A 13,101-nucleotide genomic window follows, 5' to 3' on the forward strand; every position below is an offset into this window, starting at 1 on the left:
CCTTTAAGACCACTATATCTTTATTGATTTTCTGTTTGGATTATCGATCTAGAGCCGTCAGCAGTGTATTGAGGTCTCTAAGTATGATTATATTTTTGTCAGTTTTTGTTTTTAGATCAATAAGTAGCTGTCTTATATATTTTGGTGCTCCTTGGTTTGGTGCATATATATTAAGAATTGTTCTGTCTTCTTGATTCAGTGTCCCCTTAGCCATTATGAAATGACCATTTTTGTCTCTGAGTACTTTTGCTGTCTTGTAGTCAGCATTATTAGATATGAGTATTGCCACGCCTGCTTTTTTTTGGATGTTATTTGCTTGGAGTAGTTTTCCAGCCTTTCACTTTGAATTTGTTTTTATCCTTGTTGCTTAGATGTGTTTCTTGTAGGCAGCATACAGTTGGATTTTCTTTTTTAATCCATTCGGCTAATCTGTGTCTTTTTATTGGTGAGTTTAATCCATTTACGTTTAGTGTAATTATTGACACTTGTGGATTCCCTATTGCCATTTTATAAATTGCTCTCTGTTAGTTTTATATCTTGTTTGATTCTTCTCTTGTTTTTCTATCATTTGTTTTTGTTTGTTTGTATTTCATACTTCTTTCCTCTGTTGCTACCTTTTTTAGGTCATGTGCTTTTGTGGTGGTTTTTTTCAAGGGTGGTTACCATTAAGTAATGAAAAGGATACCTACCATGTTCATTGTAGTACCCTATCTTGCAAGTGTTTCTGCACTTCATCGTCTTTTGCTACTGTTAATCTTTGTCCTCTCCCCCCCTTTTTTTTTGCTTTTGTTGTCACTGTTTAAATTTGGTTTTATTGTTTTCTTGGTGGAGCTTTTACTTGTGGTTTTGTTTTGTTTTGTTCTTTGGATATGGTTGGAAAACCCCCTTTAGTATTTCCTGGAGTGGGGGTTTTCTGATGATAAATTTCTTCATCTTTTCTGTATTTGTGAATGTTTTTATTTCTCCTTCGTATTTGAAGGATAACTTTGATGGGTATAGTATTCTTGGCTGAAAGTTCCTCTCTTTCAGGACTAAATATTGGGGTCCACTCTCTTCTAGCTTGTAGAGTTTCTGCTGAAAAATCTGATGATAATCTAATAGGCCTTCCTTTATATGTTATATGCTTCTTTTCCCTGGCTGCCTTGAGAATTTTGTTGTTGTTGTTGGTTTATGCTATTTTCATTATGATGTGCCTTGGAGTAGGTTTGCTGTGGTTAAGAAAACTTGGTCTTCTGTTTGCTTCTTGAATTTGAGGCTTTAGTTCTTTCCACAGGCTTGGGAAGTTCTCGTCTATTATTTGTTTGAATAAATTCTCCATTCCGTTTTCTCTCTCTTCTCCCTCTGATATACCTATTATTCTTATGTTATTCTTTTTTTTTCTTTGTATTTTTCTGAAGCTGGAAACGGGGAGAGACAGTCAGACAGACTCCCGCATGCGCCCGACCAGGATCCACCCGGCACGCCCACCAGGGGGCGACGCTCTGCCCCTCTGGGGCAGTCGCTCTGTTGCGACCAGAGCCACTCCAGCGCCCGGGGCAGAGGCCAAGGAGCCATCCCCAGCACCCGGGTCATCTTTGCTCCTATGGAGCCTTGGCTGTGGGAGGGGAAGAGAGAGACAGAGAGGAAGGAGGGGGGAGGGGGGAGAAGCAGATGGGCGCTTCTCCTGTGTGCCCTGGCCGGGAATCGAACCCGGACTCCTGCACACCAGGCCGACGTTCTACCACTGAGCCAACCGGCCAGGGCATGTTATTCTTTTTGATGGAGTCAGACAATTCCTGTAGGGCTTTCTCATTTTTTTAAATTTTTGAGTCTCTCTCTTCTCTCTGTTGTGCCTCAAGTTGCTTGTCTTCTATGTCACTAATCCTACCTTCTATCTGGCCTGTTTTATTAGCTAAGCTTGTTACCTCGTTTTTCAGTTCATGAATTGAGTTTTTCATCTCTGTTTGATTTGTTTTTATAGTTTCAGAGTCCTTGGTAATATATTCTTTGTGTTCATTGAGTTGTTTTCTGAGCTTCCTAAATTGCCTTTCTGTGTTTTCTTGTATATCTCTGAGTATTTTTAGGATTTCTATTTTAAATTCTCTGTCATTTAGCTCCAAGGTTTCCAATATATTAATTTTTTTCTCCATAGATTTTTTCATATCTATCTGTGTTACTTCTCTATCTTTTGTATCCATGATATTCAATTTCCTTTTTCTTTTTTTTTTTTTTTTTTTTGTATTTTTCTGAAGCTGGAAACAGGGAGAGACAGTCAGACAGACTCCTGCATGCGCCCGACCAGGATCCACCTGGCACGCCCACCAGGGTCGACGCTCTGCCCACCAGGGGGCGATGCTCTGCCAAGACCAGAGCCACTCTAGCTCCTGGGGCAGAGGCCAAGGAGCCATCCCCAGTACCCGGGCCATCTTTGCTCCAATGGAGCCTTGGCTGCGGGAGGGGAAGAGAGAGACAGAGAGGAAGGAGGGGGGGTGGAGAAGCAAATGGGCGCTTCTCCTGTGTGCCCTGACCGGGAATCGAACCCAGGTCCCCCGCACGCCAGGCCGACGCTCTACCGCTGAGCTAACCGGCCAGGGCCAATTTACTTTTTCTTAATGGCATCTGAGAATGGTCTTGTTGATAGCACTAATGCAAATTAATAAAGAATAAAAAGTAGAGGAAAAAAATGAAAATAATAAAAAATAAAAAATTTTGGAAAAAAACCCAATAATAATTTATTATTTCCCTCCCCTTTTCTTTCTTCTCTTCCCCTCCTCTTCCCTCCTCCTTAGGAAAATATTGTGATAAATTGTGAATTATATTATGCTAAATGGAACAAAAACTGCCTATAACGGGGGCCTGAGTTGGGAGAAACTGTTCAAGGGGCAAAAAAGTAAGTAGGGACCCACAAAATGCAAAAAAGGAAAAAATTTGGGTCAAGTGTAAAATGATTTGCTTGTAAGTGATGGTCGACTAAGAGATATAATGAGAGGGATAAGAGAGAAACCAGAAAAAGGGGGAAAAAACCAAACTATTGTATTAAGTGGAGCAAAGACTGGATAGAATGGAGATCTTGGGTTGGAAGAAATGCTAATGAGTTAAAAAGAGAAGTAAAAAGCACCCAAAATGCCACAAAAAAACCAAAAAAAACTTGAGTTCCAAATTAAATAATTTGCTCATGATTGAGGATTGAATGAGAGGAAAATTAAAAGGAGGAAAGAAGAAACTAATAGAAAGGGAGAAACAAGAAAAGGGGGAAAAGGAAAGGAAGAAAAAAGAAAAAAAACAAAAAGAGAGAGAGAGCTAAGGGTTTTGGAGTGTAACCCTCATGGAGAGTAAGGAAGAAGAAAAGAAATAAAATAAAACACTTATGGGTAGTGTAGTTCAAGAAAAGGAAAGAGTAAGATGGGCAGAGAATAAAAGGACCAAGGTGGAGGAAATAGAAATAATAATAATAAAGGCAAGAAGATGAAAGAAACAAACAAACAAAAAAAATAGTGGAACAAATTATAACGTCTGTGGATTTTTCTTGAATTTGAGAGGTTAATTTCTTCTTCCCTTTTCTTTTCTCTCCATCTTCCTGGTCGGTGACTCTGTACCCCAGGCTCTGCCTCTGTGGCACGCTTAGGTAGGGATTTGCAGTTGATGAGACTCTATGGCAATGTCATATATTTGACTTCAGTCTCGTTGGTAGTCAAGGCTTGTTAGCGTTTGCAGGCTCCAACAATGAGAGAGTCCGTTTTCCCGGAGCCTCTCTCCTAGTCTCTCCTTCCTGGATTAGCAGCCTGATGATCCAGCTATGAGGCTGCTGCTGCCTCTGCCTGGGGAGTAAGAGGCTTAGAGAGCTGGCAAATCCCCACTCTAAGCCCACTTAATGCAGGGCTCTGGGTAAGGCTCTGGCAGTCAGAGCAGCCAGCGTAATCACACGGGGCTGGAAGCCAATTGCTCTCAAGGTGACTTTCTCTGAGCTTCCAGGCCTGTTCAGCACACCTAGCACTCTGTGGGACCACTGTCCCCAGGCTTTCCGCACTTTGTAGCCTGTTTTGGCTGGGAAGAAGATGCACTAGTCACTGCCTGCAGTACAGGAGGTCTTAACACTGCCAAGTCCCTCTTTTTAGCATATATCCCTGAGTATGAAAGCTCTGCCAATCAGAAGTTGCCCCTACCCCTTTAGCAAGAGGCACTAAAATATATCACACCTCTTGTCTTGGATTGCTGGACTGAGAGAGATCTTGTCAATTAGAGCTGCGTAGGTCAGTTGGGAGGTGAGCAGCCTGTGGGTTAAGCTAATTTCAGTGATTGGATCTGTAGAATTTCTCCAGAATGAACTGCAAGCTGCGTGTGTGCCCCTCCCCCAACACTTGATTGTTAGCTTGAATGGCTGGGTGAGGCGCCCCGCCCACCTAGAGAGGCTCGGGTGTAGGGAAGTTCACTTTGGCGCACTCCCTGCACGCCGCTGGCAGCTGTTGCTCATGGCGCGGGTGAATACTCGCACGTGGGTGGTTGCTCTCCGCCTGCGCTGGCTGTTCGGCTGTTTGTGGCTTGGTGCGTGGGAGGCTGGGCTGCCCGTGGCGTGGGCCAGGGGCTGGGCTGCTGGGGCGTGGCACACGAGCGTTTGCTTGCGTGGGCTGATTCACCACAGGCACACTCTTTTCTCGGCTTGAACGAACGTCTGCGCCGCAGCCTAGCTACCTCCACACTCCTAGCTCCTCCCGACTCTCAGTTCCAAGTGAAAGCAGCCTTTGCTCAGGTTAGTGAGGAAGGCAGAGAGTTTCTCTGTCCGGCTTATTTCCCTCAGGGTTGATCATATATTTAGCCAATTTTTCGCTCGATCCTACCTTCGCCTTCAGGGTTGGAACTCTCAGATGCTCCAAGGATAGATTTTTCTGTCTCTGGTTGATGAACTTGTTGAAATTTTGGGGAGATTTTTTGGTCCGTGTCCTCATGGCGCCATTTCTATGACGTCACTTGGTATTTTCATTTCTTTTAATTTTTTTAAATGGTGATTTTTAAAAATTATTTATTTATTCATTTTAGAGGAGAGAGAGAGGGAGAGGGAGAGAGAGAGAGAGAGAAGTGGGGGAGGAGCAGAAAGCATCAACTCCCATATGTGCCTTGACCAGGCAAGCCCAGGGTTTCGAACCAGTGACCTCAGCAGTCCAGGTCGACGCTTTATCCACTGTGCCACCACAGGTCAGGCCAAGTGTTTTCATTTCATAACCTTGAGGCCTTTACAGGCTTATATTTTGGTTTTCTTACATAGACCAATGTGGCATTAGAACCACCTCTGGCTAATGGCCTCCTTGTTTAATTAATTTAACAATTTCCCCTCTTGGTCATCCTCTCATGCATGAGAAATTGACCAAAAGTTGGTTATCAGTGCCACTTTTAGTCACCATCAGAGTTAAGCTGCTCTTGTCTCAACGAGAAATTCATAGGTTGTAACGTCATATCTGTAGAAGAATTGTTTTGGCAGTTCACCTTGTTTCTATTTCTCCAAAAGCAGTGGGATCATCTGATGGCTGTGAACAGGCATCTAAGACCTTTGCGAGAACATTTGGGATATTATAATGACTATGAAAATAATAATACTAAGAGACTACAGTATATATACCCCTTAGCCAAGGCTCTTATGAACCAGACCAGCAGGTATCAAATAAACCAACATACATACCCAGAGGGGCACTTCTCTGTTTTAGCCAAGCACCTAGTTTGTTAATTTCATGTGTTTGCTACAATACCAGAGGTGTTGATCTAGGTACAGCAGAAGGTATTTGCTATGGTACAGACTCTTCCTTGTTCAACCAATTAATAATCTAAAGCAATTCTATTATCTAAAAATTACCTTAGCAAGAAAATCTAGGGACTTTTATTGTGTAGCTATGGCCTTAGCAGTAAATTTGGCTGTAGTTGCCAAAGTTTAGGATTGTGCCTTCTCCCTTGAAATAGCAGAGAAAAATCAAGTTGCAAAAAACAAAAAAGTGAAGTTTTCATAATGGAGATGAAGATTTTGATCTGTGATCTTGGAAGAGCTGTTTATTTCAAAATGCCATTCTGTTCGGAGGTAAAACATTTATGTAGTTATTTGAGTTGTGAGCTGAATTGGTAGATTTTTTCATGCAATACCATTTTTATTCAAAAGAACAACTAATAGACAAACTATGATTAATCAGATTGCATTTACGTTGTGACACCTTAGTTGTTCATTGATTGCTTTCTCATATGTGCCTTGACCGTGGGGCTACAGCAGACCGAGTAACCCCTTGCTTGAGCCAGCGACCTTGGGTCTAAGCTGGTGAGCTTTGCTCAAACCAGATGAGCCCAGGTGACCTCGGGGTCTCAAACCTGGGTCCTCCGCCTCCCAGTCCGACGCTTTATCCACTGCGCCACCACCTGGTCAGGCTCAGATTGCATTTACAATGGACATTCTCTCAAAAATGAATAAAGTGAGCCTATCATTTCAAGGAACACAGCTGAAGGTATTTGTTGCCAATTAATAAAATTTGAGATTTCTAGTCGCGCTGCATCGTCTAGTATTTCTAGGACCACAAAAGGATTTTCTGTTCTTCGACATTGTAGCTGTTTACTATTTGGAATCAGTGAAGTTTCGGGAGTATCGCTGCGGCCATGAACATGTCGGTCCCAAGCGCACTCATGAAACAACTACCCATTCAGTCCATGGCTGGTGCCGTCCCTGTTCACAATGAGAAAGGTGAGATTTCGATGGAAAAAGTGAAGGTAAAACGTTATGTATCTGGAAAGAGGCCAGACTATGCCCCTATGGAGTCCTCAGACGAGGAGGATGAAGAATTTCAGTTCATTAAGAAAGCCCAAGAACAAGAAGCAGAACCTGAGAACAGAGGGAGGATTCATTAGCGACCCTCGGCTCCGGCGTTTGCAGAACCGTATTAGTGAAGATGTGGAAGAGAGGTTGGCTCGACATCGGAAAATAGTGGAGCCTGAAGTGGTAGGAGAAAGTGACTCAGAAGTAGAAGGAGATGCTTGGCGCGTGGAACGAGAAGACAGCAGTGAAGAAGAAGAGGAAGAAATCGATGATGAGAAAATAGAGTGGCGGCGTGGCATGATGCCTCAGCGAGCACAGGAGAGAAAAAATGAAAAGATGGAAGTCATGGACGTGGAAGATGAAGGACGGTCTGGGGAGGAATCAGAACCCGAGTCCGAGTACGAAGAGTACACAGACAGTGAAGGTGAGCTGGAGCCTCGTCTTAAGCCAGTCTTCATTCGAAAGAAGGATCGAGTAGCAGTTCAAGAACGTGAAGCTGAAGCACTGAAACAGGAGCTGGAGCAGGAGGCCAAACACAAGGCTGAGGAGAGGCGCAAGTCCACACTCCAGACTGGAGAAGAGGAGACCAAGAAAGAGCTAGAGGAAAACAGGCGATCCCTGGCTGCACTGGATGCACTGAACACTGACGATGAAAATGAGGAGGAGAATATGAGGCATGGAAAGTTCGGGAGCTAAAGAGAATCAAGAGGGAGAGAGAAGATAGAGAAGCGCTTGAGAAGGAGAAGGCAGAAATCGAACGTATGCGAAACCTAACTGAGGAAGAGAGGCGAGCTGAGCTTTGGGCGAATGGCAAAGTTATTACCAACAAAGTGGTTAAGGGCAAATACAAGTTCTTACAGAAGTATTATCACCGGGGTGCCCTCTTCACGGATGAGGATGAAGAAGTATACAAGAGAGATTTCAATGCACCTACCCTGGAGGATCATTTCAACAAAACCATTCTTCCCAAAGTCATGCAGGTCAAGAACTTTGGGCGCTCTGGTCGTACCAAATACACCCACCTTGTAGATCAGGACACCACCTCCTTTGACTCAGCATGGGATCAAGAGAGTGCCCAGAACACGAAGTTCTTTAAACAAAAGGCAGCTGGGGTACGAGATGTATTTGAACAGCCATCTGCCAAGAAGCGGAAAACTACTAAAAATTCAACTACTAATTCTTCCAGTTGTGGGACACAAGGGGATGTCTCAGTGTCTAGCCCCTGATTTTTTTATTCACATGACCCATGTATCTAGTCTATTGGACTGCCAACTGTAACACTTGGGGAACCCAATTTTGGAAGGTGCTTTGCGAGGTTTGGACTCATGCTGATAAACCCACAGAAAAGCACTTTGAATCTAGGTAATTGAGAGAATATTTGTCCTATTTTGTTGTTGTTGTTGTTATTAATTGATACTAGAGAGAGGAAGGGAGAGGCAGAGACATTGATATCAACTTCCAGTTAGGAGTATCTTCACTTAAAACTATTTCTGAGAAATCTTAGGTTTCATCATTGCTCTAGTTTCCCCAAATTCACTTGGGACTATTCAAAGTTTCTTTTTCCAGCCCCTTAGCTTGGGTCAGAAACACGGGCATTTAAGTGTACAGTACATTACTTCAACCTCATAGAAATCTACACTCATAAAACCTGTTTTTCATTTTTAAAAAATTTGAGATTTCAACAAAAGATAGAATTTTGGAAAAGTTGCATCTACCAATGTGAACTTGACAGCTTCATAATAATTAAAGAGTTTTCTGATGAGACTTATGACATGGAAATTAATGTGACTTGAAATACATCAAATTTGGGAAACCTATATAACTCAGTAAAGTCATATTCTCCAAATGATCAATGAATGATTTTTAAAATCATGTATGAGTTAAAGATCCATTCAGAGTTCAATATAAGTAAATGAACTATAATATAACACTATGAATGTTCATTTATATGGTTTCAGATTCCATATTGTAACGAATATTTACAAAACTATTAATTGTCGAGTTTTGGCATAGTGTCAAAGAATCATATCACAATTATCAGAAAAGGCTATTAAAATATATACTTCTTTTCCCAGCTTTAGAAAAGTGCAAGTATGGATATTAAATAAAGTTAAGAATGCAATTATTTCTGAATATGAATAGTCTGATCTCCAAACTGAGACCATATTTATGTTTAAAATGACATAGATCTTTCTAGTACTTTAGATTGGTTAAAAAGGTGATGAGGCTTTCCCAAAGGTTAGTTTAGGGATAAGAGAAACATCACTCACTCTATCTCACCACCCCCCACTGAGTAAATTTTTAAGTCAATAATGGATAATAGCAAGTACATTTTTTTTCATAAACAAAATGCAGATATGGATTTAAAGGCGTTTGATCAAGGTGGAAAACAATACACTCAAAGAACAGATGGCTACATTGTAGAACATGAGCACACTTAAAACAGTTTAATCACAAAACCACAGATAGAAACAGCCAAGTGGAATAGAGTGTTTAATAGTGTTACACAGGATACAACATAGATTCCGTTACTTCTTTACAGTGTTTAATCCTTTATCAAACTCAATGTGATCTGGAAGTTACTCTTTTAGCTAGAAGCTGAGAGAGGAAAGTGTCAACAGAGAAGCAGACAAGGATTGTAAAAAGCAGAAACTTGCCACACAGAGACAAAGAAACCATTCCACTTACAAAGTTCCAAGTAGCATTTTAGAGAAAGGGTATTGGAAAGCGATGAGAGGGTGTTATTGTGAAAATCTCCAGTGGAGCCTGAAATTTTTCAGGCAGCAGCTATGGAAAGAGGGACACTAATATTATAATGGGCCTGACCAGGCCGTGGCGCAGTGGATAGAGCGTCGAACTGGGATGCAGAAGGACCCAGGTTCAAGACCCTAAGGTTGCCAGCTTGAGCGCGGGCTCATCTGGTTTGAGCAAAAGCTCACCAGCATGGACCCAAGATTGCTGGCTCAAGCAAGGGATTACTTGGTCTGCTGAAGGCCCGCGGTCAAGGCACATATGAGAAAGCAATCAATAAACAACTAAGGTGTCCCAACAAAAAAGTGATGATTGATGCTTCTCATCTCTGTCCCTGTCTATCCCTCTCTCTGACTCTCTGTCTCTGTAAAAGAAGAAAAAAATTATAGTGGTTTAGCATGGATAGGTCTATTGGGACTCTGCCGTTGGTGAAGGCTTAACAGGACATCGGGAGATTGTAAGTAAATTTTATTAAAGGCTACAATTTCTACTTCATGAAAGATTATATATATATATCAGGGGTCCCCAAACTTTTTACACAGGGGGCCAGTTCACTGTCTCTCAGACCGTTGGAGGGCCCGACTATAAAAAAACTATGAACAAATCCCTATGCACGCTGCACATATCTTATTTTAAAGTAAAAAAATAAATCGGGAACAAATACAGTATTTAAAATAAAGAACAAGTAAATTTAAATCAACAAACTGACCAGTATTTCTTTTTTTTTTTTTTTTTTTCTGAAGCTGGAAACGGGGAGAGACAGTCAGACTCCCGCATGCGCCCGACCGGGATCCACCCAGCACGCCCACCAGGGGGCGTCGCTTTGCCGCAACTAGAGCCACTCTAGCACCTGGGGCAGAGGCCAAGGAGCCATCCCCAGCGCCCAGGCCATCTTTGCTCCAATGGAGCCTTGGCTGCTGGAGGGGAAGAGAGAGGCAGAGAGGAAGGAGGGGGAGGGGGTGGAGAAGCAAATGGGCGCTTCTCCTATGTGCCCTGGCCGGGAATCGAACCCAGGTACCCCGCACGCCAGGCCGACGCTCTACCACTGAGCCAACAGGCCAGGGCCCTGACCAGTATTTCAATGGGAACTATGGGCCTGCTTTTGGCTAATGAAATGGTCAATGTCTGGTTCCATATTTGTCACTGCTAGCCATAACAAGTGATATGATGTGCTTCCGGTGCCGTGACACATGCGTCCCGTGTCATGGGACGTAGTACTGTACGTGAGCGACGCCGTGCTTTGCATCTGCATCCTGTGCTCCTCTCACTGACCACCAATGAAAGAGGTGCCCCTTCCGGAAGTGTGGTGGGGGCCAAATAAATGGCCTCAGGGGGCTGCATGTGACCCGCAGGCCGTAGTTTGGGGACTCCTGATATATATATATATATATATATATATATATATTAAATGTAAGGAGTTAAGATATCCCTCCAACTTACTAGAGCAATAACCTAGAAATAGCCTGCAAGGATTATCTGTAGGTTTCTGATATCCTCCTTATAGTCCATTTCTAGTCATGAGCAAGTCACATAAACTCAGAACCCTGGACTGCTGGAACAACTGAAGTTTCCACCTTCAAGCAAGAGTTGAAAAAATATGGTTAAATATAATTACTGTTTGGATATTGGATTTAAAAGAAAACAAAAGGGCATATTAATCATTTTTGATCAGTTTCTATTTTTAATAGTCCTGAATTTTTCATTGTTATAGAATTAAAATATGAGAGAAGGAAAGTATTCCTAATTTGGCAGACTCTATAACAAATAGAAACTTTAAGTTCAATGCAATTAAAAAACATATGGTTAGAGTCTAATAAAGACTATTGTTTAAAGTATAAATTTTTGAGTGTTTGTATGTTAATAAGCATGAGAATTATTTGAATCTTGAAAGACTTGCTTTAAGGAAGCACTATTCTTACTCAGGATGTCAGAGAAATATAAATAAGACTCAGAAAAAAGTAGTAAATAACCCAAAAGTGAGTTGGTTAAAGAGGCCACACAGTGCCTCTCTCTCAGCCACTCATGGCTAAGAGGATTCACAAATTCTATAGAAAAGATATTATATGTAAACAACAAAATCACACATTACTGTCGTGTGTGTGTGTGTGTGTGTGTAAATAGGTATGAATTCATGTTCCAAAATTCTAAAAGTACAAGAGTATATATACAATAAGTTCTTTTTTGTATTCATATTTTTAGAGTAGAGGCAGAGAGAAAGAGAGAGAGAGAGAGAAAGAGAGAGAGAGAAGAGGTGGAGGAGCAGGCAGCATATATGCCATGACCGGGTGAGCCCAGGGTTTCAAATCGGGGACATCAGCATTCCAGGTGGATGCCTTATCCACTGCCCCACCACAGGTCAGACCACAGAATAAGTTCTTTTTAATTCCTATCCAGACATGTAGTTTCTATCTTAGAGGTAAAAGTATTACCAACATCTTATACTTTCTTCAATGAATATATGAACAAATGTGCATACAGTTTTGATACAAATGATAATGTTCTATATACTCTGATGCTTGTTTTTTTTAAACTAAACTATATCTTGAAAACTATACCATATCAATAATAAATTTACCCATCTTCATCAGCAGCGTGGCATTCCATTGAATGGATGCATCATAATTTATTTGACCAGCTCCACATAAATGGACATTAAGTTGTTTCCAGTCTTTTACGATTATAAATAATGCTGTAATGACTTGTCTTGTACACAGGTCATTTTGTACATGTGTGAGTAATCTACAAGATAGATTCCTAGAGGTAGAATTATTAATTCTGAAAGTATGTGTGCTTGTAATTTTGATGAGTATTGCTAAATTGCCCTACCTAGAGGTTGTATTAACTTAAGTTCCTGTTGGTAATATATGAAAATGCATCTTTAACACTCTCACTACTGCAGTGTTACCCCGCTTTGTGATCTTTTCCGATTTGATGGGTTAACCATGATATTTCAGTGTAATTTTTATTAGCCTTTCTCATTAAGAATGAGGGTAAAGATCTTTTCATATATGTTTTAGAATCATTTATATTTTTCTTTATGTATACCATTCATATCTTCTGCCCTTTTATCTTCAGTTATTGGTTTAGCTATAGCAGGCGTCCCCAAACTACGAACCACAGGCCGCATGGGGCCCCCTGAGGCCATTTATCTGCCCCCCACCACCACACTTCTGGAAGGGGCACCTCTTTCACTAGTGGTCAGTGAGAGGAGCACTATATGTGGCGGCCCTCCAACAGTTTGAGGGACAGTGAACTGACCCCCTGTGTGAAAAGTTTGGGGACCCCTGAGCTATAGGGTTTTTGTGGTTGTTGTTAATTTATTTTTATTCAGTTCACTTTAGGCCAAAAAGAAATTGGAGCCGCTGGCCATACTGAGGGAATGTATTTAGTTGGTACATATTCAATTTGAACAACTTGTGCCTCTGGCTTGTGTCTTGGTTAGCAGTTGAAATTCTTGTTGAATGTTCAAGTGGTTCAGTGAAGTTACTTTTTGCAGTGTTGATACTTATGTGTAGAAATGGGCTTGAGCTCTCTTTGTGCTGCTAAACTTCAGCCATTAAACTTCACCCTGTATCCTAAAAATCATATCT

At 41.6% G+C, this 13,101-nt stretch overlaps 1 protein-coding gene and 1 pseudogene across 1 annotated transcript; both read left to right on the forward strand.

Moving 5' to 3' along the window:
* LOC136335444 (phosphatidylinositol N-acetylglucosaminyltransferase subunit C-like) overlaps positions 1-5,287 on the forward strand; it is a 137,528-nt pseudogene extending 132,241 nt beyond the window's left edge.
* A 1,316-nt stretch (positions 5,288-6,603) lies between these two features.
* Positions 6,604-7,986, forward strand: LOC136335445 (microfibrillar-associated protein 1A-like). Its single transcript, XM_066276684.1, is given in 3 exon segments — positions 6,604-6,833; positions 6,835-7,421; positions 7,424-7,986. Coding segments are annotated over 3 exon segments (1,380 nt in total).
* The last annotated feature ends 5,115 nt before the right edge of the window (positions 7,987-13,101 follow it).

This window comes from Saccopteryx bilineata, chromosome 4 (assembly GCF_036850765.1).
Source record: "Saccopteryx bilineata isolate mSacBil1 chromosome 4, mSacBil1_pri_phased_curated, whole genome shotgun sequence".
Taxonomy (NCBI): domain Eukaryota; kingdom Metazoa; phylum Chordata; class Mammalia; order Chiroptera; family Emballonuridae; genus Saccopteryx; species Saccopteryx bilineata.